The 27,046-nt window shown below is 47.2% G+C and overlaps 2 protein-coding genes and 1 long non-coding RNA gene across 6 annotated transcripts in view; 2 read left to right on the forward strand and 1 right to left on the reverse strand.

Moving 5' to 3' along the window:
* Positions 1 to 4,412, reverse strand: part of LOC126529978 (AP-3 complex subunit sigma-2-like) — a 58,595-nt gene extending 54,183 nt beyond the window's left edge. For 2 of the 4 annotated variants that reach the window (XM_055070159.2, XM_055070161.2), the window contains exons 1-2: positions 4,221 to 4,412; positions 4,005 to 4,096 (exon numbers count right to left, since the gene is read on the reverse strand). In XM_055070159.2, the coding sequence (XP_054926134.1) occupies positions 4,005 to 4,095 (91 nt within the window). In that variant the 5' untranslated portion in view covers position 4,096; positions 4,221 to 4,412. The remainder of the gene's footprint in view (positions 1 to 4,004; positions 4,097 to 4,220) is intronic. The other 2 variants (XM_055070160.2, XM_050177443.2) reach the window with 2 other exon arrangements.
* Positions 4,413 to 5,067: 655 nt separating this feature from the next.
* The window catches only part of LOC126529976 (cysteine dioxygenase type 1), a 138,490-nt gene continuing 116,511 nt past the window's right edge, over positions 5,068 to 27,046 (forward strand). The window contains exon 1 of the mRNA XM_050177442.3: positions 5,068 to 5,340. Within this exon, the coding sequence (XP_050033399.1) occupies positions 5,153 to 5,340 (188 nt within the window). The 5' untranslated portion in view covers positions 5,068 to 5,152. The remainder of the gene's footprint in view (positions 5,341 to 27,046) is intronic.
* On the forward strand, positions 10,878 to 13,300 carry LOC129384599 (uncharacterized). The gene is made up of 2 exons (XR_008612307.1): positions 10,878 to 11,761; positions 12,939 to 13,300. It is a non-coding gene; the product is annotated as an uncharacterized lncRNA (long non-coding RNA).

Genomic DNA, 27,046 nt, shown 5'->3' on the forward strand with positions numbered 1-27,046 from the left:
AAAGTCGTTTGCCAGGCTTCACACCAATTCGAAACCTCTGATAGGTAGTCACTCAGTATACAGTGATCCTCCACACTTTGTATAGCTGGATATACAATGCAGTCGTTTGCGAAAAAAATGTCAACATACTGGGGATCGAAAAGCAAGTCATCTAAGTAAATCAGGAAGAGTAGGTGACCAAGCACGGAGTCCTGAGGGACCCCCGAGAGAACTGGTGCAGGTGGTGAACTGGAACCAGATATTTGGACGTATTGGTGCCGTTCAGAAACGTTTGAATTAAACCATGGAACAAGGTGGTGCTTTTGTAGCAGATGCCGGAGTTTTAACATCAGCTTACTATGTGAAACGTGATCAAAGGGTTTTGCGAAATCGAAGAATATTGCATCTATTTGCACACCCTGATCTAAGCATGAAAAAAAATCTTTAGATGTGTGAATAAGTTGGGTTACAGTTGACAGACCGCCCCGGAACCCATGTTGGTTACTGGAAAAAAAGTTGCTACTTTCTAAGAAAGAGCTCAAGTGCTTGAAGATGAAATGTTCCATAACCTTACTTGAAGTACATAGTAGTGAAACTGGCCTATAGTTACTTACACAGAGTTTATTGCTGGATTTGTGAATGGGGATATTCTTTGCAGCCTTCCAGTCAGCAGGAACTTCAGAATTCAAAAGGCTTTCGTTATAAATTATCACAAGGTATTTAGCACACCATTCTGCATATCGTATGAGAAACATATTAGGGATACTGCCTGGTCCTAGAGACTTCTTTTTGTCTTAATTGAGTAGGGCGGCAAAAACCCCTTTAACGGATATTGATAGGTCTGGCAAATTAAGGCAAGGTGACTGAAATTCAGCACCGTGCTTACTGTTTTCTTTTAAAACACTGAAGAAAAGTAATCGTTAAAAGCTGATGCAATGCAATAAGGATCATTAATTTCACTTTGATTTGATCAAATTTTCCTAACTAGGTCCTTGTTTTGTGTCAAGTGTCTCCAAAATTTTGAATGGTCAGATGCAAGAAAATTATGCATTTTGATGTTCAAAAAGTTATACTTAGATTGTTTTATTTTCCTGTGCAGCTCGCTACGGAGGGACTGCAATGGAATGTGGCTTGCTCTCGATCTTGAGGCTGCTAGGCGCTTGATGCAACGTTTAAGCTGCAGCAGCTCACGTGTAATCCAGGGACTACTGCGATTGATTTTTCTTAACTTTTGCAGCACGTACCTTGCAATACATTCATGTAGAGTAGATTAAAAGTGCAGCCTTAAGTCATTAACACTCATGAGGCCAGCCACGTGCCTTCCAACGAATTCGTCGTATTCTTGCTCCAATAAATCTAAAATACTTTCGCTGAGGGCACTGCTAAAGTAAAGAAATGGTTTACTTAGTACATAGGCAAGAGACCGCGCCATGTTACATTTAAAGAGCACTGATTCGTGGTCAGAAATTCCTGGTACAATGTCCACGGAAAAATCAAGTCTCTCAATGGCATCTGTAATAAACACAAGGTCAAGAATGAAGGATTCACCCGATGCAATATGAGTCGGCTCACGCACAATCTGCTTTAAATTATATGCAAAGGAATGTCAAGCAAAAGATCAGAATTTTGACATGAAGGTATGGAACATAGTAGCTCCCAATCAATTTCTGGCAAGTAAGTCGCCCCACATCATTGCATGAGTGTGTCGTGCACGGTTTTCCCTTGAAAAATCGTGATAACTGTTCAAGAACAGAAACGTCTGCATCAGGGGTCCTGTACACAAAACCGACAAAAATGCTCAAATGACAAAACCGAAGCAATATCCAAATCATATCCGCTGCGCCCTCCTCCACGTTCCTCCTCATGCTCCCTTCGCTATCGCCACTTTCTCTTTTATCCTTCACTGTATTCATTCGCTTGGTTACAAGGGACTCCTATGCAAGCTGCAGGAAAGAGTCTAAGAGATATGCTCTAAAATGGGCACATTTCCTGTTGCAAATACCCAGTGCCGAAGCTGTCAGTTCGGGCACGTGCCCAGTGCCCAAAGGTGTCTACTAGGCCAGACAGCAGTGACCCAATTGGTCCATACATATATGTATATATCCAGCGAGAAAACGAGCGCGAACAGGAAACCCCGACGAAGAGGCAAAAAAAATGTTTAACCCGAAAGTGTTTTATGCCGGGGTCCACCTTTAACGTCCTGTAACGGATGTGACATCAGCACGAATGCGTAAAATATGGTCCCTCTTGACAGGGATGGTGCCACCATCTAGGTAAGGTGAAGCAAAGTACTGCATGGATTGATGGATGCTATGAGCATCCCCTCTGGAATGGGGCGTCCGGCTGCACCACCAAGCTCTTGGTATTGTTGTGCCTAACATCCTACCTATCTTAACAAATGAACAAAAATGAAGAATTCTCATCCCCAAGCTATCTGAACCCCTATTGGGAAATTTGTTTTGTATGCCCCCATTGTTGTCTCCCCATCTTTCTTCCACAAAACCTCCAGTCGCCTCTTACTAATCTCTACTACAGACATGTTTACTTTCCCCGTGCTCTTGCTGAACCCAAGGGCTTCAAGGAGGCCAGAAGAGCCTAAATCGATCACCAGGCACATATCTTCACATTCTGACTGCTGGGCAGATATCTTCACGTTCCAATAAAACATGCTCCATCGTTTCCCTAGCTTCACTGCAGCAAGCGCATGCTACTTCCTTGTATCTCGCTTTATAAGAGTGCATGGAAAGGCATCCAGATCTCGCTTCAAAGTTGTTTCTTTTCTGCTTTCGTTTTTTTCCTTTTAAGTAGTTATTCATAACAGGTTTCTTTTCCACTGCTGCCACCCATGAGATTGTCTTTGCCTCTCTGACTTTGTGCTTGTCGTTTTTTGTTGCCGTGTTACCATACCAGTTGTGTACTTGCTCATAAGCTTCTTAGTTCTTTTCCTTTACCATTCACTGAATCAATGTTTTTCTTGTACAATATATGAACACTCCCCTAGTCCATTTTCTTCCATATTCCGTCAGTGATTCTTCATTATCAATTTTACTCTCAGCTTCGCTCACTTGAAAACTTGTGCAGCCCACATCACCCTGCACAGCTTCATTTTTTATCTGCATCATGACACTAACGTGCACCGACGGTGAGCGCTTCGGTAATCTCAGCGCAGCGGAGGCTCCAAGGCGGTGCCACCTGGCGTAGGCCGTCTGCTGAGGTGACGACGCAGTTTCTACACATGATGGTTTCTCTTTCGCGTCCGATTAACCTGTGACGCCTCGTCGCCTACGGAGTGCAGCTTCAACATGCACCAGCAGTGCTTACACGCCGCCTACTGCTTCGCGTGCGATGACACGCTGTTCTGCTGTTCTATGCGGCGCAAGAAGGCAACGACGTCGACGGGTGTATCTCGCTTTGGTCCGGCGCCAGACACGCCAGCGTGAAGCGGAACGCCTTCGCGCATTCGCGGCGCACGCTGCGAACTCTGCCACTCGCATTCCTGAAGCTGAGCGCGCCGCAACTGGCTGCTCAAGATGCCGGACCAAAATGTTCGTACCATCGCCGAAGCGGCTCGGCAGCAAGGCGCCGCTCGTCAACAGGACTGCGCGCCAAGCGAACCCGAAACGGTCGCCTTTCGCTGCAGTGGACCGCGCGTTCGCGAAGCAAACATGCAACGGCTTCCGTGAAGACACGTTTCACTTTCGTGTTCTACCGTGAAAGAGGGATCAACCATATCTCTTTCACTTTATATTCTTCGGCTACAACTTAATTATGCGTCGTATCTTTATTTGCAGTTTATATCGCGACGCTTATGGACAGCGGTGACGGGAGAAACATGGGAGAATGTCGCATAAAATGCGGCGTTGCAGCCCGGCGCTTTAGGAAGATGTGTCGAAGTCACTACGTTCGCGTATGATACAAATTGCAATGCCCAAAGAACATCAAAAACTTTGCCACAGCATATATCTTACGAATGTGTAAACTTCAAAGGGTTTACAGAGCTAAGTAGAGTTTGGTAGACAACTCACTCTCCACCTTCAAGGAAGTTGCAAACGTCGTCTGCTCGCCTGGAAACAAGTTGAAAAACCTCGCGTATAATGTGCTGTTGCTCCTCTTCATGCTGAAATCATTAAAGAAGACGACTGTTTCGAGAAAACGAAAGAGAGCATATCATACCGGGAACACTCGATAAAAAAAAACGCCCCCCGGCCACGCGTATGTATGCCCATGAGAACAGTACTCACGAAATGTTCGTAGAATTTTGTCAACCTGATCTTTCCATATTGGTTAAATATTAAGATTGCTTTGATCATTATTGCAAAGTATACTGCGAAATAACTAAGGAAACCTAAAATATAAGCGAACTGCCAACGCGCATCGACGCCTCACGCCGTCACATGCTTTTGTTTACCGAGTGCCGGCCAGAAACGACTTTGCCAAAGGCTATGTAGCCGTGATGTACTCGCTAGCCATAGCAAAATCGAAACTGAACTGGCCATGACGTTTTAGAGCTGACTGTGGTACAGTGAACGTAATTGTAGCCAGTAACTGAAAACGGTGCCTGAGCAGGCATCGCTACTGCGTATAAATTAGTCGTACAGTCCGTAAATTACAAGACTATTGTACTACAAGCAGCAATAATAGTGGTGTTGTGTACTGCATCCAAATTTGCAAATATTCGAGTGCATGCACTGCAGTAATACATACGCTAATCCAAATACTCATGCGTCAAATTAAATAAAGCAACATAAAATATTTGACGCACCGCGCTGAAGTAAAGAATAGTAAGGAAACACGTTCCTCCTGGCGCGTGTTTTTAAGGCCCTGCGTACCCACATTCGCACTTTGCGAACACAACAGTAGCATTAAACCGTATTCCGACCACATTTTTTTATAAAATTTTTTTCAGTGCTGCTGTCACGAACACAAAATGCATTCAAGTCGTACAAGGCGGCGCCTGGACTGGCAGCTCGTACATCAAAACCGAAACCGACGTGCCCGGAGTGACGCGCGGCGCTCGCTCAGCGTGTGATTGGCTCGAGCGAGACACGCTGTCGGAAACGTCACGTATCGTGTCAAGCGCTCGCAGCAGCGCTGGCCTTTTAAAAAAAATGTGCGCCATCTAGAAGCACTCAAAATCGCCCGGCGACGAACACGCGTGGCGCGTAGTGTTCCGATGGAGCCGAGGAGCGTCGCAAATTCGTCGAAGCCGCCGTGCGCGGCTACGCTCAAGGACCTCATCAGCCATCTGCACCGCGTCTTCGAGGATGACCGCATCAACGTCGAGTACGTACACGAGCTCATGTCATCGTACCGGAGCAACCCCAAGGAATGGGAGCAGTACGCCAAGTTTGACAGGCACAGGTGAGCTTGAGGTGCCGCAGGTCAACGCGCCCGTGCACTGCACAACTCGCCCGGTGCGTTGCTTTTTTTTTTTTTTAATCAAGACGGGTGTGCGTGTGTGTATATATCACCTCCCCCACTAAATAGATCACCACTTTCGGCTTGCGAACAGCACATACCCCCGTGCTAACGTCGTCGCATAGCACGTACTTAGTGACCATCACGTAAGTTTCGTTTCTTGTGGAGCGTTTTTATTTTATTTGTATGTTCAACGCTTGATGTATAATTTCACGCGAAGGTCAGTGGGCATGCAAGTCTAAAAAACAATTCCCTATCCGGTCACTAGATTATCAGATATCTTTTTGGGTGCGCCAGCTGCAAATCGGCGCGTATACTGGTGTAGAAAAATGGAACGCTCGACATGTTTTGCACAAACGTGCGTTTAATGATTGGACATACTCTCGTGACGATCCGGATTGTTAAACTTTCTTATATCCGAGCGGTGCAGCTTGCACGCACATTTATACTGTCGCTGTGTATCCGCAATTTACTTTTATTTTTAATGGTGTCATTCACTGCATTTGCCGTGCTCGACACGGAAATGAGTTTAACATAAGGAAATGGCACCCATAGCGTATGCGTGGTGTTTGTGCACAATATAACCGCGTTGTTTTTTAATGCTTATACATTTTTTATGCAAGCCTGGCGCGATAAAGATGCGATAAACATGGTCGGGATAGTAAAAGTCGAAAACTACACAATAGCTGAAACCGTATTGCATATGAAAAAAAAAATTACGCAAAATACGAAAAAAAAAAGAAACGGATCGCAGCCAAAATTGAATAGGTTAATTAAGACAAATTACTAGTGGGCAGATTAATTGTCGTCGTCTGATGCGCAATGTCTACGCAATATAAGCAAAATTACGAAGGACCTTTCACTTGCAGTGATGCGACCAAAAAGAACACAGTGCCATTCCACTCTGTGAAGGTGGATGACTAGCGAAGCTGTGTATGTGGGCCTCTTAATGGCGAACTGTCCATTGCCGCACGTCAAACGCCACATGCACATAAATGGAAGGCTAAGCACGAGTAGTCCCTCCTCCACGATGTTGAGCCTCGGAAGATGATGAGGCACCGAGGTACACACATATCCATGTGGTGTTGCAAAATGCGGCCCACCTTTTAGTAACGCATCCCGGCACGTGGGACAGACACGCGCTTCACCGCACTGCGAGAGCACGCACTGCGTCACCGTAGCCAAGGCGATCGTGCAATGGTGGGCGCCCCTCAGTGCAGTTGTGAGGTCACTCGAAGACCACGAGCGGTCACACACAACACAGGCCACACCGAATTGTTTTCCCCGCAAACTCCCTCTGAAACATGGCCGTTGCTCCGGTGAAACGTTCCAAGTTTGCGGGATCGGGGCCACGTTGACGGTTCGCATTTCATTCCGCCTCGCGGTCCTAGCGGGCAGCACGCTTACGCGACCACCACCACGGGAGCGCGGAAGGAACGGAGATACGCAAGCGCTTGGAACGCCGACAAAGAGAGGGCGATGCGAACGTAGACATGGCCGATGCGGGTCAAATTCTGACTGGGATGGTGACTGATGATGATGCACGGATGCTTACGATTAATAATAATAATAATAATAATAATAATAATAATAATAATAATAATACCTTAATTCGCGTCGCGGTAACACCTGAGTCGTGCTCGATTTCCAGCAAACTTGGCTTAAGCAAAACAGACCTCGTAGCATGACTTCGCTGTTGACGAAAATGTCGAAAGCGCGTGCCTGTTCCGCCTGAACAGGCGCAATGTTCGCAGAATACCGATAGGACTGTGTCCAATGCTGTTCAAGGAATATGCCTACGGCCCTTGCTGTGTAAGCTAGGTTCGGGAGGAGGCTTTAGATATCGTCTCGCCATCTTCTCGTTCGCTCTTATCGGCCGGTGCATGACCCCCAAGTCGGTCTCAAGCCCCTGTTGCGTAAGAAGCGACTTTTGTCAGTCTGGCTTCAGAGACGTATACATGCATGCGCGAGGCTGGAGGCTGTTTTCTCGAGTGCTTTTTCCAGGTCTTGTGTCGGAAAGCATACGTGCAACCTCATCATCGTAATCATCAGCCTAACTAATGCCCACTGTAGGACCCCTCTCCCAGAGATCACCAGTTACCACGTCTCTTGAGGGATACACATTATCCCTCAAGAGAAAAGTGTAAAACATCTGTGTTCTACCAGTACTCACCTACGGGGCAGAAACCTGGAGGCTTACGAAAAGGGTTCTACTTAAATTGAGGACGACACAGCGAGCTATGGAACGAAGAATGATGGGTGCAACGTAAGGGATAAGAAGGGAGCAGATTAGGTGAGGGAACAAACGCGAGTTAATGACATCGTAGTTGAAATTAAGAAAAAGAAGTGGGCATCGACAGGGCATGTAATGAGGGAAGATAACAGATGGTCATTAAGGGTTACGGACGGGATTCCAAGAGATGGGAAGCGTAGCAGGGGGCGGCAGAATGTTAGGTGGGCGGATGAGATTAGGAAGTTTGCAGGGACAACATGGCCACAATTAGCACATGACCGGGGTAGTTTGAGAAGTATGGGAGAGGCCTTTGCCCTGCAATGGGCGTAGCCAGGCTGATGATGATGAAGAAGATGATGATGATGATGCAGCCGACCCCATTTTATGCCTGCGAATTTTGTCATTCATTCGCATCAACTATTTCTCTGCCTCACTCGACGGCGCTTGCTTTCTTCTGTTGTCCTTACTAATCTTTCTCGGAAATCTTCGTGTAAGTTCAGAGTAATCGTCTGTTGTATTTCCAGCGCATTTACTGTTGTGTTTGGAAATGTTTATTAGCCACCTAAGGGCCAATTTGACCTGGCCGTCTGTACCTGGAAGTGATGTTCGACTTTGCTCATCGATTTCACTATTGCTGAGCACATCGTCCATGGCTGTAGATAAGGCAAGTTGGTGTGTCATGCATGGGAGATTGAGTGCAATACAAAGACGCATGCAGACATACTGCGCCAACTGCCTATTCATTGTTCCGAGGAATGTGCAGATGGCAGATGAATCAAATGACACTGCGCTTATCCAGAAAGCATGACGTCATGTCAAAGCTCGCGCGTGTCTTCGCGACTATTAAAAAAAAAAGCAGTTCATATCGGGCTGTGAGAAGGCCACTGTACTCGCGCATACGCAGTGTCTGCTAGACACTGTATGTGGGCTGCTTCAGTTATCTCCCTCGTAACCTTCTATATATAACTTCGACCACGGCAGCGCGCCGATTAAGTGCGGTGCAACAACAGCGCCGCTTTCCTGTGGAGAGGAAACTGTACGAGCTCCTCCAGGGGAACATAACTACGGGAGGCGGCTTATGTCCTGGAGGGTGATCAACGCATTCCACTAAAGTGCAGAGCCGGTGTCAAACTTTCTGAACCACTTTGTACGCCTCGGTTGTCTGGGCGTCTCCCTACTTTTCTTCCACAACCGCCGCTTACTAATCTCTACTGCGGACATGTTTACTTTTCCCCTGCTATCTCTGAACCCAAGGGCTTCAAGGAGGGAGCCCGAACCGGCAGCTGCAGGGTAGGCAGGAAGCATGCTGCGCAGTGGCAGTGGATATGTGGCCTTGCGCTGGTGAGCTCGTGGTCGCAGGTTCCATCCCAGCCCGGGCAGCTGCATTCTGGTGGGGGCAGAACGCAAAATGAAAAACGACCGCTTGTGTACCACGCACTGGGTGCGCGTGAAAAGACCGCAGATTGTCAAAATTAACCCGGAACCCTTATAATCCTTACCTTATAATCGCATCGTCTTTTTTTTTTTGACACGTGGAACCTCAGAGCTTAATTAAATTTAATTAAGCTAGAGACGCGCTCTTCCCGTCGACCTCTCCGGCTTTCTCTTTATTAAATAGGTACGCAACACGTCATGAACACAGTTAAAAATTTTTTGCACTCAAATGCTGCCATGAAATGCGAGCCAACTATTATTCCTTGCATGGAGCTCGTAGTCAGTAATCTCGCAGAATATGTCGCTTGCTCTCTCCTAGCTGCGGCTTTACCGCTGTCAGTGAAGTCATAGCCAGCGCGAAAGCAGATGCTTTACAGCCTTTGGTGCTTATCTTGTCCTACAACGATAATCCTCATCTGCACTACTTGCGTTTCCTTTCTTCCATGGCTTCCGAGATCGGGCGATGCGGAGGTCATGCGCAGTCTCTGTACCGGTTGTGAAAGGCCGACTGCGAAAGCGGATGACAGAGTCAAAGAAAGCTATTCGTTAAAAAAAAGATAGTGATTTACTCGGCATTTCTGTCGAAGCCGCCCCAGCTGAGAGCAAAGGTACATACAAAGAGGACGGGGCAACGTAAACATAAAACCCCTTAAACTTCGTAAAGCAGCGCCACGCTTTGAAGAATGCCGCCTCCTCCTCGCGCGCTCTGGCCGACGCCGCGTCGCTATTGGCGTAATAGCATCACGTGGGCCCTCGCGCCTTGCATCAGGGCCATTTTTGCTCAAGAAGCGTCTACGGAGTGGCGAGGAGCGCATGTTGGCGCTGTTACTACGCTCGAGCAGCGTAGGCGGCGTCACGGTCGAGGAGGGAGCGTGAAAGAGATGAGAAACGAGGAGTGAAGGCATATGAGGAGAGTGTCGCTACTTTACGAAGTTTAAGGGGTTTTACGTAAACATAGCTCCCTTTCTCTCTCTCCGTTATTAGATGGAGTTATATTTGGGCGCCCAAGCGTTAGGGAACGCGAACCGCCGGGTATACAATTCTGTCATTAATGGTGTTATGGTGGTATTATCAGTGTTACGAAACATGATGATCCGGCCATTACAAGCGACAGCGCTGCGGCGACACGAAGTGATGGGGACGGCGGCGCAAGGTGCATTGATAACGCAAGTACTGCAGGTGGTGGCACCAGGTGCGCTGATGACGTTCCTATCATCATAAGCCGTTATCGCTCTTTAGCGTCTTGTCCAACTGTGTCAACCATTATGAATCGTGATCAAACGTACTCTGGCACGGCCGCGCGGACCGCATCTTGAAAGCGATCCGCAATGTGGACAGTGTGCCAACTGCTGGCTATAGCTCCGCGGCGCTGTTTTCGCCGCTTCGCGTAGGAGACGCGCGGGCCCGTATCTCGAAAGCGATCTGGGAAATGGGCATGGTGGGGCGTGTGCTGATACCTTCGTGAGCGCTGTATTCTCGCCGCTTCGTTAGCGTTGAAGCGACAGGCAGCACGAAGGTAAAGTCGCGTGCTGCTGCGGGCTCTATCTTCAAAGCGATCGTCTTTCGGGACGGACGGATGAACAGTTTTCTTGTTGGATAAGCAGAGAAATGCTTACGCGTTTAAAAGTCGCAGTTCCGACCGAAAGGCGGAACATCGATTGCGATAGCAAATTAGTAGACAGCTATACGAAGTAAGAACAGTAGTGTTATCGGCCGTATAAACTTGGAAACATTCGCTTGCTAACTAAATTAACTAGCATGGGCTCACGCGCGCACAGGCAAATACGAACACATCACACTCGCTGAGCGCGGGCGCTCGCTGTCAAAACGATGGCCGTAGGAAGCGCGATAGCAGCAGCGAGCCAAGTGACCTTCGTGCTGCCTATCGCTTAAACGCAAGCTGAGCGGAGAGAACACAGCTCACACGAATCTACGAGCCGTCGACGCACCTAGACCACTGGGTGGACAGCGCAGGGCTAGTTTCGGTATCTGGCAAATAGCATCGCCTTATTTCTGGTGGCCGATACCCGCCGTGGTTGCTCAGTGGCTATGGTGTTGGGCTGCTGAGCACGAGGTCGCGGGATCGAATCCCGGCCACGGCGGCCGCATTTCGAGGGGGGCGAAATGCGAAAACACCTGTGTACTTAGATTTATGTGCACGTTAAAGAACCCCAGGTGGTCGAAATTTCCGGAGTCCTCCACTACGGCGTGCCTCATAATCAGAAAGTGGTTTTGGAACGTAAAACCCCATAATTTAATTTTAATTTCTGGTGGCCGACGGAAAATTAAGTACATTTTGCATATTTGGCTCTAACCTTGGGACTTACAATAATTAAAGTGTTTAAGATCACGTAATTATGTGTAGATAGAACATGTTTCCTGATGTTTTCTTTTCAGCGTTCTTTTTTTTTTTGTATTTGGCCGGTTCAATCGTTGCGTCAACAGGTGTGCCGCTATCGCGGTTATCGCTTCGGCTGTCATTCTGTTTGCTCCTGGCGCTCTCTGCACACGTGCGCGCCTTTGACGTCTACTGCGCGCTGCAAGGTTTTCTTTCTGTATCGGCCAGTGGTTCCAGCAAAGTAAGGAAAACAGAAGAAAGGCCACACGAGGCGTTCTGCGCGACTCTTACGTTGGCCCAATGCGGGGAGGGACAGCAGGGCCATATTTTTTTTTTTTTCGCGTCCAAGAAAATGAAAGGTAAGCACGCTTCTTAATGCACTCGTTATGTAGCGAATAGCCGCTGACCTTATCGAAACGGGTATAAGACTAAAGGGATAGTGTTCCATACGCGATACATTTGTCTGTCGTGTGTAAACGCAGTGAAGCTGCCTATATATCGACAGCAGCTCCTTAGTCGAGCGAGTGTTAGCTAACCCGCTGACGCAAGTGGCGCTTCGTTTTATCTCGGCGACTACTCTTTGTTCTGTTAAGGAATTTTTTAATTAACATTGGCCGAAGATGTTTGAATGCGTGCGGCACGGACGAGATGCTCAGGTTACGGAACACTGTGCTTGCCGGTTTTTAAGTCTTGGTTGGACAGTGCGAGCCGCCTAGAGTTTCGCGAGGTGCGGGAACCAAATGAAGGAGCGGTATACGCAGGCGCAATGAAGAGGCACTGCAAGCGCTACGGTGCCGGGCGCATTTTACGCTACGCAGTGAAACTTAATGTGTCACCTGAAGAAAAGAAAAAGCCGGCTTGTTTGTTCTCATTTAGCGGACGTACAACTGCGATGTTCGACGTTCGCGCTTAACTGAGAACTAAGCAGTTACTGGGATCCAGCGAATTTACCTTCGGCTAGGCGCGCTGCCGCGCACTTCGTAAATTCGTACGAAGGTGCTTACGTTGGCGTTTAGCGAGCCACACGCGCCGGTGTTCCCGCCAAAAACTTGTTGCCCCTGTGCAACACGAATTCTTCTGGGGTAGGACATCCTCAAAGGAACTTGAGCAGTGGCTTAAAGCTTTTGGAAGCTAGCCTTCCTGTAATGGGCATTCGGCAGAAGGACGAAGGCATGGAGAAAATATAACGTTGAGCAAGCTAATCCGTCAGTGCCTTACGTACACGTGAAAAATAAGTTCATGGATCAGGGTAATTTAGCTGTTTGAAACTGATCACTGTTTTCACACAGCTGTTGAGAAAGCAGCATTACCAAACCTGCTACCTAAATATAGTACTTAAAGTAAGAATTTGGCTTTTAAATGTTTATGCGACATCTTTAGCATTAATACCACAACAAAGTATAATGAGACTTGTCCTACATAAATTGAAAGCACTGCGTTTAGGAAACACTGCTGAACTTTTTTTTCCCAGCAATTGTGTTGTATGTAAGCGTATAACTTGTTGAAGTCACCTATTACTTAATTTTTTTTTTTCAGTCCACAGCCCCAGCACGGACAGCTCCACCTCCCCTGAATCTGTCTCGTCTGGGTCTGGGTGTGCGGACTGTGCTGTCTTTCAACTGGTCTTGCTTACTGATAATTATTTCCATAAGTAATCGCAAATAACTGTTGCGACCAGCGATTTGCTTTTGCAAGACTGTTACATGCAGAGCAAAAGAAAATGACTTGCTATTCAGAAATTGTAAGACGCTTTTTTATGCATTGATGCGCCTACACAATGTGCAGTTTGTACTATAGATACGAGATGCTCAGCTCTGTAATATTGTTTTCTGTATTGCGTCTCTTGCTGTGCGAAATTTCCTAATCAAAATGCAAAATAAAGCACATTTCACTGCTTATTAATGTCCTATTCAAACGCAATAGCCGCGGGCTATGACGTGCGTGCTGGCTCTGGTATATTGAACGGCATAGGGTAAACTCTTAAGAAGCACGGTTGCCCTGCTGGCGCCTAATTATTACGCCACCAACCACACAAACACAAAGAAATTGTCAGAAAACGGCTGCTGTCAGAACGAAACAGGCTGCAGCAGCAAGCACAAATCGTGCTCGTTTCCTCTTACGTGTGCCTAGCAAATCGCGCGTTCGTCGAGCGCTTTGCGGGCGGCTAGCGGGAAGGCGTCTGCCCCTCGTGCATCAAGGGAACCGTTGCCATGACAGCAGGCTTGCTTTTATTTTATTTTTTCGTTGAATCATGGCCTACCAGGCGCCAGGGGTCAAACTGGCGCTCCTGACTGAATTCCCGTTTCCTGAGGGCATACCAGCTAATATAGCATCCATTTTAATGACAAACATAACCGGACGCCATCGTTGCCACCTGCCTGCAAAGTATGAACGAAATTGGCTGCGAATGAGAAGGAAGCGTGGCCTTTCCTTTTCGGTTTCCTTTTTGTAGCGTCGTAAAATTTCTTAACGCTGTCCTCAGGGTCAATCCGTTTCCTCGTCGTATACACGACAACTTGTGTGAAGTTATGAGCCAGCTTCAACTTATGCTTTCCGTGTGCCAAGGTGCGCTTTCCGGACACGTACCAGAGGCTACCTGAAACGAACTGCGGCACTGTCTACGTGCACGAAATGGAAGGCAGGTAATTTGGCGGCCTCATCTGCCGTTCATTCACCGTGGCTTCGGGCGATGCTCACCCGCGCAAAAGGAACACCACTAACGGCCAAGCGGCTCACTGGCGCCTTCCATAATCGGCAACGGATGCGAACGTTCGCATTAATTACATATAAAGCGGCTAGGGCCCCGTTATATGGTACAGCCACGCCACCAGTGACGTTATTGTCCACATACTGGCGCTTTCCCTCTTGCTTTGAAACATCAGTCGCTGCGGCTTAAAGGGGCATACGCTGCTGCGAACATCTCAGCCATGTTTTGCTGTCGTACGCTTTGCGTGGAGCTCTCCAGCGCTGCGCGAAGTAACCTTTCTCTCAAACCATGTTTTTTTTCCCTTCCTCATGTCTCAAACGCTGTGTTTTCGACGGAAGCCTGCTCCTCATTCTCTTTTGGGCGCTTTATTTCGTAATAAAGCGGATTGTCATATGCGGCTGCTATTGGTAACTGCTGTCTGCTACGTAGTGTAGATGCCGCGGTGTGCCGCCACGAGTCCATTGGCTAAGCACACTGCGGCTCGCTGAGGACAACCGCGCCTGGCTTACGTTTAGCGCTTCGTAGGCAAGAAAATTGGAAGTGGTGGCGTCTACGTTAACATACGAAATGAAATTTGAACTTCTTGCCATGGTGACATTTAGAAGAAGCAGCGTTGTGGGCACACCCTACTCCGGCGTAACTTTCGCAGAGCGAGGTATTGAAGGAACGGGAGCACAGCGGAGCCCGTGTTTGATTGCCAATAACTCTGATTCTGCTGAACGCATTAAAGTGCTTATTGCGGCAAGTATTTCTGAAGTAGCCCATTCAAATACCTTTCTCCACTTCGACAAAAAAGTGGTTCAGGGCCCCTTTAACCGCTGTGGCTCATCTGCTTCTGAACAAGGGGTCACCAGTTCGAATCCCTACCGCAGTAGTCCCATTCCAAAGCAGGCTGAATACAACAAATGCCCGCGCATACTTGAGTAACCTGCGCGCGTTGAAGAGCTACCGCGTCCATGATGGACCAGGGGCGGCATTCGCAAAGCTTTTCGTTCGTAAGTTCTCTTCGACATTGGCCTCCGCTAATGATATGTCCAGCGTCAGGATTGGCTGAAGTTTGCTCTTAAGAATTCAATTCAAGCTTAAGAGCGTTTTTGTGAATACGGGGACAGGTGTAGCTTTGGCACGAAACTTTTCATGTCATTCAAATCGCTCCCCCTCGCCTCGTTTACCTCCCATTAATATTACTATATTTAAAGCTGCGTTGATGCATACCCATAGGCAACTAACGGCGTGCTTGTAAACAAACAAGCATAGAATACATTCAAAACGAGCAAGCGACAATGTTGATGCTGCTGTCCTTTCTTGTTAAGTGCTCTCATATTGCACAGTGACATTTGCCTCGTAAACATCGAAGATTCCGGAGCCTTGTGCATTACCCTTTAGCAGGCTTTAACAACAACAACAAAATATACATCTACCATCTGACGACACAGCGAAATAAACCGCGTGCAGCACGAGCCGGCTGAAAGCCACGCTTGCAGCTCGCGCGCACACGCCCTCCAATCTTTAGCTCGAAAGCGCAACCAACCTTCGCGCGGAGTCGCGAGGGATCGCCGACCTCGCATTTGACATGTACGCTCGAATGAAATGCAGCTTAGCTGCAGCTGCAAGGCCTCGAGATCAAAGCGTCCTTCGTGAAAGTGCCACGGCGCGCGTTCGGCTGTGCAACAACATGCACAGCTGTGCACAGAACCTTTGAAGAGACCATCGGTTCGTGTGTTACAAAAAAAAGGAGTGTCCGAAAGGTGACACATTCTTTTTAAAATCGAATACCAATATCCTAGAGAAACCGCAGTCGAATATCAAACTGAACGCCGTATATTTTAAATATTGAACAAATTTATTCTTTTTTCTCCAAAACGTACTTCACGCAACTTCTGCAGGTTGTGTGGTGACAAAGTGCAATTGAAACGAAGTAAGGACACGTCACCACACGCACGTTGTAAGGCGTTGTTCGCACATCGTTTTCAAAGAATCCGAAGGTGGTGATATGGGTCAAATAATAGATTGCTTCGCCTTATTCTGGGCAGCAAATTTCTGGCTGGCTTCGTGCTTTGGAGGGGACGCGTTTGTCTTGGTATATGTGCTCGTTATTCAATATAAAAATCATTTGGAATTCAGCGCTTGTCTTCGTCGTTCTTTCGGTCCCTCTGTCTATGTGCGCGCTGTAAGTGATGTTTACAATCGAACACCGACTAGCCCGTACTCAAACCCTGCTCAGGCGAGGCACGGTTGTGTAACCTTTGAAAACTATTACGAGTGGTAAAACAGCGCTAAGCAACAGGACAAGGAGAGGGACCCAGACAACAGCGCTCTCTCCTTGTCCTGTCGTTTAGCGCTGTTTTACTGCTCGTAATCATGAACCAACCAGCCCAAATGTGTACTCTTTGAAAACTATATTGCGCAGAAGTCGTTTGAATTCTTCAGAAGTCATTGGGAACCGTATTGCACAGAAGGGGTGGTGTTGCGTTCGCTCAGAAACTATCATGCGTCTGCACAACAACTACAGTTATTCGGCAGCAGAGCTATTCGAAAAGGTATCCGCTTGCATGTGTGTATTTCCTTCTGCAGACTGCAACAGCCGTTGTTATCTCTTGTAGACATGGTTCGTACACTGCCTTGAAATCCTTGAATATCCTTGAATATGAGGGAAAATACATTCACGGGTATTTAAAAACTCCTTAAGATAAGTGTGCTCTTTGAATTTGTTGTAAAATGGGTTTTGGGGTGGCTTCTGCTTGTTCAAAGTAAGCAAATTCCGCATAGTGGCCATGCCATTGACACTGTCTCTCGGAAAGCAGTCCTGTATATTTTATTTTGAGTTTCGCTCAACGATTGCAACGTGGCGTTTACACAACCGCCAACAACAGGCTTGTTTAAATCATTATTGGCATTGTGATGCTAGACAAGCTCTATAAATGCGTGGCGGAAAGTAAGTTTCAGCTATTTGGCTTTAGTATGACGAGTATATTGTTTTCGCTGACGTCGGACGCTACTAATCATCATGCCAGGAGGTGGTTGACATCGTCACATTGGGAAGGTCAACTCTGAAAAGGGTATTGAACAGCTTGAAGCGTTTGCTCAACTCAGCAGCTGCTTAACGGAAAGAAGTCGCGGCTAAGGAGGAATTTTGCTATGTTTCAGTATATGCGTACGAATAAGGTTCGTTTCGCCCTCCTTGAATTTTTATCTTCGGCATCATTGAAATCCTCGAATTCTTGAATTCTGAATCAAATGTGCTCTACGAGCGAACCCTGCTTGTAGTCGGATAACATATTGTGCGTAAAGCGCGAGCATTCGACACGGAGACAGGAACAAGAGTCGCACGAGGACGAACGCTTACTTCCAACTACTGTGTTGCCTTGCTATGCGTTGGGATGCCCGGATGTCTTGGGATGAGCTTTTGTGTCGGGAAACGCACCCTATATTTAATTTTAGGGCAAGAAACAGCAATGGTTATTACTGAACCATCAGGGACCATAGGATGTTACAACCCATGCATGGATACATCGTCTGAAATACGTAGTAATACAGAAAATCAGTAGTAATACAACAAAACAAATACTGGGCTAAGAACGGCAAAAACAGGATTAGAAATAACATTTTGCGAACTATGAGAATAATTCGGGACCACCGCTTTTTTGAGTGATCTCAAATGTTCAGTGCTGTTGGTGGAAGGGCATATCTGATACCACTCGAACTTTGTGCCACAAACGGTATGTTTATTTTTTTCGTCTTCTGGTGATCATTACGTGACCATAGAATGACGGCTGCGAAATAAAATTTCGTAAAGCGAGGAATTTGAAAGTCTTATAACAGGAAGACATCCTGAGGATTTTTTTTTTTTTCGTAATCGTAATTCTGGGAAGTGAGGGTTAAATTTCATCAGTGGCACGCCAGAACTGCTGGTGTAAATCTCTCAAGATGAAGCGATGAGCCGGTTGATGCGCAAGGGTCACTCCTATTGGTCACCCGTGTACTCGCAACACACCCCGCCGGTATACACCACCGTGTTTACACTTTTGGCCCCCGAAGAAACTATCGAGCACCTGTTTGTGCAGCACTTGCCTTCAATACCACGTCCAGTGCATCTGTTCAGACCACACTAAACCGACTGGACTCCAACCGAACATTTTCTGAGACGAAAGTTCTTGGACCCTGGCCACATTCGTCGTTGGCGAAGAAATCTGCTCGTGCGATACTGCCATTTTTTGAGGACCACTCCCCCTGAAGGACCATTTGTAGTCCCGCTGTGTACGTACAGCGTTCACTGCTCTCGGGGCGTCTAGCGACCTGTAAAACCTAGGGAAGTCAGGGAAATCCTGACCACCTGGAAAAGTCGCGAAATCGTGGGGGAATTTTTCGTTTTTAGTGAGCAAAGTCCTGAAAAATGACAACTTCCCAAGTCGGGAATTCATGTAGGTTAGTTCCCCGTAAATTTATGGGGCTTCCTGCAGCCCTGCAAGTCAACTTTCTTGCGTAATACTTCCGTTTTCAATCACCGTGATCAAGGAATTAATTGATAAATTACGCGCAGTTACTGGCCTCTTGCAAGCACTTGAAAGACAGTGCCACCTTTTACATATAGTACAGTTTGTACGAAGGGCTTGCCTGCAGTTGAAGCATCTTGTATCTTGCGGTTAAGGATATTGATAGTGGTAGAGGGTGAACCTGGCTGGCACGTATGAGTACATGGCAACAACGAACTGAAGGCTTTAGTGGCACGTATTAGTACATGGCAACGACGAACCGAAGGCTTTAGTGGCATGTATGAGCGCATGGTAACGACGAACCGAAGGCTTTAGTGGCATGTATGAGCGCATGGTAACGACGAACCGAAGGCTTTAGTGGTACGTATGAGTACATGGCAACGATGAACCGAAGGCTTTAGTGGCTCGTTTGAGTACATGGTAACGACGAACCGAAGGCTTTAGTGGCACGTATGAGTACATGGCAACGACGAACCGAAGGCTTTAGTGGCACGTATTAGTACATGACAACGACGAACAGAAGGCTTTAGTGGCACGTATTAGTACATAACGACTAACCGAGGGCTTTAGTGGTACGTATTAGTACATGGTAACGACGAACCGAGGGCTTTAGTGGCACGTTTGAGTACATGGCAACGGCGAACCGAAGGCTTTAGTGGCACGTATGAGTACATGGCAACGACGAACCGAAGGCTTTAGTGGCCTGTATGAGTACATCGCAACGACGAACCGAAGGCTTTAGTGGCACGTATGAGTACATGGCAACGACGAACCGAAGGCTTTAGTGGCATGTACGAGCGCATGGTAACGACGAACCGAAGGCTTTAGTGGCACGTATGAGTACATCGTAACGACGAACCGAAGGCTTTAGTGGCACGTATGAGTACATGGCAACAATGAACCGAAGGCTTTAGTGGCACGTATTAGTACTTGGCAACGACGAACCGAAGGCTTTAGTGGCACGTATTAGTACATGGCAACGATGAACCGATAGCTTTAGTGGCACGTATTAGTACATGGCAACGACGAACCGACGTAATAAGGTTCTGCTGCACGTCTGAAAAAGTTCTTTGAAGAAACGCCTGTGCGCAACGCAGACTTCCCCTCCAAATATGTAGCGCTTAGCAGGAAAACTCCGTAGGAAGAACTATACGTGACAATGCGGTGAAATTCACATGTCCGTTACTGCTGCACACCTTTCGTATAGGAAATAACTCAGCACATCAATTGCTTTCCCAACTAAGCCTTGCAGTGCAGTGAATATGTACTATGTATCAGTGACTGTGGGTAAAACAGTGGCCCAAATTTTTGTTTTGGTTCTTGCGTAAAAAAATGTGCTGAACTTCCTCGAACAAGTTATTAGGTGGTCCTGCTGTCTAATGAACATCGCTCATATCTTGGGATGACGCTCATCAATGTGCCAGTTACAGCGGAACAGATGGCAAAAGTGCCATTTTCTCAAATGCTATACCATTTTATCCTTCCAATTTTGTTTCCTTTGTGAGTAAGCATTTTTCTCCAATTATTTAGTTTTAAGATCGTCAATATCAGACAGTAAAATGCAAGGCCAGGGAACAAAGCTGAAAGTTCTCCGAACTTCAGACCTGCCCAATGTTGTACCTAATTCAACGATTTACAGCAAAAATAGCATGTTCGCCAATAATAGGGACCGTAAATTAAAGTGTAGTTTGTTTAAATCACCCACAAAATTTTTCTGTACTCGTGAAACTAGGCGCAATATTTTAAACATGCACACCATGCTTCACCTTGCATTATGAAATTTTAATGGCTCTAAGGTAGGCGATATTTTTTCTTGGCAGAGATATGGGAATGTAATCGTACACTAATCGTAATAGTTAGCTACAAGTATTTTGATATAAATTTAAAGCTACTGACTACATGTCTGGTGCATTTGCCTTGAAATGACCATTTTGCGCTGATACTAAAATGTAACACAAAATATACCATCTGAGAATGAGAGGTGGTTCCTGACTGAGCTATGCTCACTGGTTGTTGCCTTTTTCGAAGAAACCGTTCTGCGCAATATTAATTGATATTTTTGCCTGATGAATGACCTTTGTCTAGAGTCGTGCTATTATTCGGATTTTATTATGACAAGATCACTCGTCCCATAGAGCATGACCATAGCGGGTGTCGATATTTCGTACGCCCTGCAATGCTTCACTTGGTCTCGCTGGACGCCATCTACTCGTATGGTGCTGCGAGTGATAATGTAGCCACCTAATTTTTTAACACATTTGTCGACAGAAATTCAGAATTCAGAACAAAAAAAAAAGCTCCTCTTTTGTTGCTTTTTGTGCCCGGTACCAGGCACACAGGCCGAAAATAGGCGTTTTCGACACGAGATGACGTTTGTTTGGCGCATTCACTGTAATCTGTAAGCGACGCCAAGACAGATGCCGTCGCTGTCGGAGTCCCTATAGAGGGGTGACCACTGGGGATAGGCGCGGGCGTGCTGACCAGCCAAGTTGGAATCGTCTGGCGAAGGCCAATTTCAGGATCGAAATAAGGAAGGTTGGAACCCATAGAAATTTATCGACGCCGGCCATGACTTTCGGTTGCGATCTAATTAACCAAAAAAGTTGAATTAACCGGAGTCGAGTTAAAGCAAGTCTACTGCGCTTAGATTTCTTTCTGCTGCCACTGTAAGGGCTGAAAACTTACCCCCATATTCTGTCTCTTTCGGATTGCTCTATTTTTTTGGGATGTTGCGAGAAAAATTGTGTTGCAAAAACGGTTGCTGTCTTCTGAGCTTTCGTTATGCGAGAGTATTACTTCGCTCATTGTGCGACCTTGCGGTCATCAGAAAGCCGCGGCAGAAAAAAAAAAAAAAAATACGGCTCACAAGTTACGTTACCTTCTAACTAAAAGAAGAAAGTGGCCAAGGTGGTGATTCGATCCTCTGCCCCGCCGCCACCGCTCCCACTACGTAGCCGAGCGCGCTAACCACGGCGTCACCGTTGCAACAGGTGACAGTGATGAATATCTTCGAGTCTGTGCACGTGGTTGGGCTCTGCCTGGTGGGCGACTCGTATTAGCGCATGGCAGGAGTGGCGTCGCTGTCGGCGCTGTGGAGTCTTCGTCGTCCGAATTTGAATCGCTCGCACCTATGCGTCACCAGGCGGGACAGGAATGCGTGGTCGGAGGCGCTAGTTCTTTCCCGACGAAATACGAGGCCATCGGAACTCCGCTCGCGTCTCTTACTGCAAGCCGGCCTCCGCTTGTCTCACAACCAGCTATGACCACTGGTTGTATAACAGATTCCACAAAACACTGCTTCAATTCATACACAACACACATCGAGTTTACGCATATACACATTGAGAATTATCTCAATTAAAAAAAAAGTGACCACCGCAACGCAGCGAAACAACATTCACCAGCTCAAGTCCCCGATTACGTGAAAGGCGGATCGAGCACTGCGAGCTGCAGCGAGACGGCCTGCTGTGGTGTCATCCTGGTGAAAAGTGTTGTCATAGAGAAAGAGCGCTCAACGCAATGTGCGTGAAACCCTATAATGAGAACTTCGCAAATAAAACTCGGGAGATCGCAGTATGGCAGGTTTGTCGTCTTGCGTTGTTGCGACCTCGGAAGCAGCAACATCACACTCGGGAACCGCCCTGTTTGCTTAGTGGCTGTGGTGCGTTGGTATGCTAAGCACGAGATAGCGAGATCGAATCCCGGCCACGGCGGCCGCGTTTCAGTGGGGGCGAAATGCGAAAACACCCGTGTAGTTAGATTCAGGCCCACGTTAGAGAACCCCAGGTGCCACAAGTTATTCAGGAGTCTCCACTACGACGTACCTCATAGTCAAATCGTGGTTTTGGTACGTAAAACCCCATAATTTAATTTTACACTCGGGAACATGACGCAGCAACACTAAGCACCATTTCGACGCATCACTGAACTCATCGGCAAGTAATGCTCTCGCATTTACACATCTTAATAATTGCTTATTGCCCGTTTAGCTTTCTTTTTTGTCACAGAATTTTGCTGCGAGAGTAATGGAAAACCTGGAGAAGTAACGGAATTTCGAAAAAAAAAAAAGGAATTTGCTAGACACCCTGGACTCTGTCTTTTTTGTTTTGTTTTCCCTTTCTGGTTTCTTCTACAATGGTGACCCCAGTGTAGGCTAGCAAACTGGAGTCTCGTCTGGTTGACCTCCATACCTTTCCTTTCCTTACTGGCATATGATGTCAAAAGATGACTCTGCACTTATCCCGAGCTATAGACGTCGACGCTTCTCTGCCGCTATATATCAGTCACGTTTAAGAGGGGCAAAGAGCTGGTTCTCAGAATGTCGTCTGTGATTTTTTCCCCCCTCATATACTTCGTGACTTTCTTTTATCTACTTTTCCTCTTATCCGTCACTCACACAGTGCGCCGCGAATGTAAGGTGGCGAGAGCCTTGTTGAATCGCGGGCCTCAGTTGCGGTTTTTTCGCTGTCATACTCTCAACGTCGTGAATAGTCTGTCTGAAGTATCAAGCCTTTCAAGTAGCTATGGTTGGGCCGGCTAATCTTGGCCTGCAGTTCTTCATTCTATCCCTTTCCTTCTTTCCATCTGTGCAGGTTCAGTGCTTCATCGGTCGACGCAATTTTTTTGTTCCTCTAGTCTTGACGTGCACTCAGTTTTGAGGAGCTCACTCCACTGTATCTGTCGTTCTTTCCTCTGGCATTTGATGTCAAAAACCGTCGTATCTGCATCGATCACCTGTCGTCGTCTGGAGTGGGACCACTTCTTGTGACTTTTTTTGTCGAGGTACTGGACAAGGCACGCGGAACGCCTCGACGACCGGCGCTTCCCTGTAGCATGTAATAGACGCGAACTCCAAAACCGGCAACGCGTGTAGCGCGTCGAAGCCCAGCATCCAGAAAAAGGCGAATGGGTAGCCATGGCGTTGGCCCTCTCGAATCCGGACTATAACACCGTCCTGAGCGACTCCCAGGCGGCGGTGAGAAACTGTGCCAAAGGACGCATTTCGCCCAAAGCCAACAACATCCTTAAGACAACACGCACCCCCGAGGACCACCCGAGTCTAATCGTGTGATTCGCCACCCACGTCACTACGGGCGACCAAGCATCCCCGAACCTCAACGAGGTAGCCCACCACAGAGCGCGAGAGCTGACATATCGCGCCCGGCCGGCCCCTAGGGAAGACCCGCTGCCGGACGAGACTGACCGACCAGATACGACATCCCAAAAATGTACCGACAAGCCAGAAGAACATTCCCACCACCACACAAAGACCTAAACAGGGCACACGCAGTGGCCCTACGCCAACTACAAACAAATACCTTCCCGAACCCGTTTCACCTCAAACGGATATTTCCTGAAGTACGCAAAGAAGACACATGTAAAGGTGTGCAAACAGGGCACAGCTACACTCATCAAACACATGCTATGGGAATGTAACGCCCGATGCACAAACGAGTCAAACTCCGAGGCCCTATCGCTGACATGGGCCGCTGCTCTTTTCAGCTCCTACCTCGGCGACCAGCTCTGGGCCATCCAGCAGGCCTGCGAAGCGGTGCTCAGACAAGATCTTGACGAGAGTAGCGTGAGGTATTGTGGCGGATGGACGTGTTTTTCCAGGGCTACGTGGGGGGTGACGAAATCACAAGCTTTCTTTTGTGCATTCTTTGAGCTTGCTTCTGTTCTTGATTTGCAGATTTTTTTAGCCTTTAAATAATATTTCAGTAGTTTTCCTTCTCTTTTTTCGTGTGCGCGGGTGTGTTTCGTGTGCATTTGGCTTTGCAGGATAGTCAGAACGTCCTTTCGCACCACGTGCTTGAACACGTGCAACCGGGAGGGACGTTAAGCCTTTATAGCCTTTAAATAGTAGCTTGGAAGTGGCAAGACTAATACAGTAAACTTCAGTTGCACGAACGTCGGTTTAACGAATATTTCAGAATAACGAACTTCTAGAAAATCCCCGGCAGTTTTCCTATGCATTCAATGCAAAAATCTTTCAGTTAAACGAATTTCTGAAAAGTGAATATTTCTGTTGAACGAACTTGATCAGTGGACCCGGGCTCATTTTTGAAATCAGCTCAACTAAGTTTTGCGCTCTGCAGCGCTGGCGTAGCCGACGCCCGCCGCCTCCAAATCACCCCTCCAGCGGCGGCTACGTGCAGAGTGACAGTGAGCTGGTTACCTGTGCTGAGCTATCAGATCTGGAAATTTATTCCAGTGTTATAGTCCCGAAGAAGAAGAGTGTGACGAGGAGGATGCACTGGCAGAGGCAGATTCAAATCCTGTAATTCTAGCCGAGACTGTAGGCTACTTTGTAAAGTTGCGAGACTTCGTGTCTCAGCAACAGATTGTGCCAGAGGAAGTGCACAAATACATCGACTCTCCGGACAGTTTTGTTACCTCTTGCTCTGTAAGAGCACCAGTGCAAATGAAAATTATTCTTTTTTCAAAATGAGATATGCAGCAACGTAACTGTTACGCACTTCGTATATATTTATGCACATAACTAGATAAATTTCATTTCGCACTTTTGACTCGATGTCTGCTGTGACCTATGCTGTTCCATATTCTAGTGAATATTCAGTTTAGCGAACTTTCAGTTAAGTGAACTATTTTCTTGGGTCCCTTGAAGTTCACTCAAGTGAGAGTTCACTGTAGCTATTAGTGTGTGCTTTGATATGGGGAATACTGCTTTGGCAGGAAAGGGAGGGCGGGGCCAAGTGGTTGAATACGCGCGAAACCGTGGCATACCTCAAGTCTGTGCAGCATTTATTGCTTTTAAAACATTGGTGAGAATTACTTTGCGGCATTTTAAAGATTTAGATAGTGTGCGTATCGGTTTTCGCTAGAAGGCGCGTGCTCTGCATCATAATAGTATTACAGTGTTTGCATTAGAAAAAACAGTGCAATACATGGCAATAAAGCAGGGAAAGCGTGCATTGTGCGGGGTTCCCTCAAGGCAGACGAGTAGACGGATGAGAATAGAGAGGGAATCGAGTCAATCGGCCCACACTCTGATGTGGATGCTAGGCTGCAGAAAATGGAGGCTTTCCAGGATGAGCTTGTCAAAAAGGTCGAAGAGCTCAAAAATGAGCTAAATATGGAGCGTGATGCACGGAAGGTAGTGGAAAGAAGACTTCAAGCAGTCGAGGAAAAGCCGAACACGGCTGCCATTGTGAACGAGGATGGTCGTGACAATAGAACGCAGTCCCCCGACGTAACAGGAGAGTGAGTACCAGCAAAGTACGTGGAATGCGTGCAACGTGTTGAGTGGGTAGCTGAAAAGAGCGGCACTTACCTTGAGGACACCACACGAAGGAAAGCAGGAGCGCAGGGTCAATGCCCCTTGTCAATTGTCCGAATCACGCGCTAAAGGACAAAGGGAAGCAGAGAGAGGAAAGAGCGGGTGAAATGGTGATTGTCGCCGGTGACTCAAACCCCTGGCTAGGTGCTCAGAAGAAATTCTGGAGAGGGTGAAAAGCGATAAGAGTGGCGGTAGGGACATTGCCGGCGCGGACACTGGGTTCTGTCGCGGAGCGAGCAAATGCAAAGCTCGTGGAAAATGCCCATGTGCGCAACCTTGTCATAGTAGCAGGTGGGCTAAATAACGTTCCAAACAGGAAAGGGACAGGACTAGCCCAGCGCTTGGCGAAGGGGGTGGACGACTTGCGCGAGCTGTCCCCTCAGGTGCAGATCGTGGTTTGCACGGTGCCGGAGGTGCCTGTACGTGACATTCATGTACAAAGAGCCGTACATTCAAAATGTCAAGAGCTTCTTTGGTTATCATGTACAATGAATGCAAAGAAAACTTGGCTGGGAGCAACGTATTTGTGGACCGGAAATAATTGCAGACAGAAGAATCAAGAGTTAGTGTAATGTCTAAGCGCCTATACTAAGGGTTTCGGGAATGGTGCTGAAATTATCCTATCAGGTGACTTGAATGCATTCATGCAGGATCTAGATGGCTATACCGACAACAACGGGAAGTCAATGCTAGATCTTTATGAGCAACATAACCTCGTTATTGTGAATACAGGGCCCAAGTGTGACTAGCAGACCACGTGGAAAATGGGAAACCGGCAATCGACCATTGATTACTGTTATAACAGAAGGAATTCATAAGTTTAGAGGAAGGGTATATAGCAGCATAAGGAGTGACTATAACCTCGTCATTTTGAAGAAGGGATACGTAGTTGGGAAAGACGGCAAGGAGTGCAAAATCGCCAGTCCAAATTTGAAAGCTGAACAAATAACAAATATAGTCACAAGAGTCGAAGAAAAGCTTTGCAGATGGCCAAGTAACGAATGGGAATATAGTGAGCTTCTAAGTCCAACAATGACTGAAATTTGGAAAGAGAAACATGTTCGTTGTCAAGAAAAAAAAATTGACAAGCTGGTGGAACAGGGACATACGAGAAGCGATCGCCGAACGACAGAGAGCATCCCAA

This window comes from Dermacentor andersoni, chromosome 5 (assembly GCF_023375885.2).
Source record: "Dermacentor andersoni chromosome 5, qqDerAnde1_hic_scaffold, whole genome shotgun sequence".
In the NCBI taxonomy this organism is placed as follows: domain Eukaryota; kingdom Metazoa; phylum Arthropoda; class Arachnida; order Ixodida; family Ixodidae; genus Dermacentor; species Dermacentor andersoni.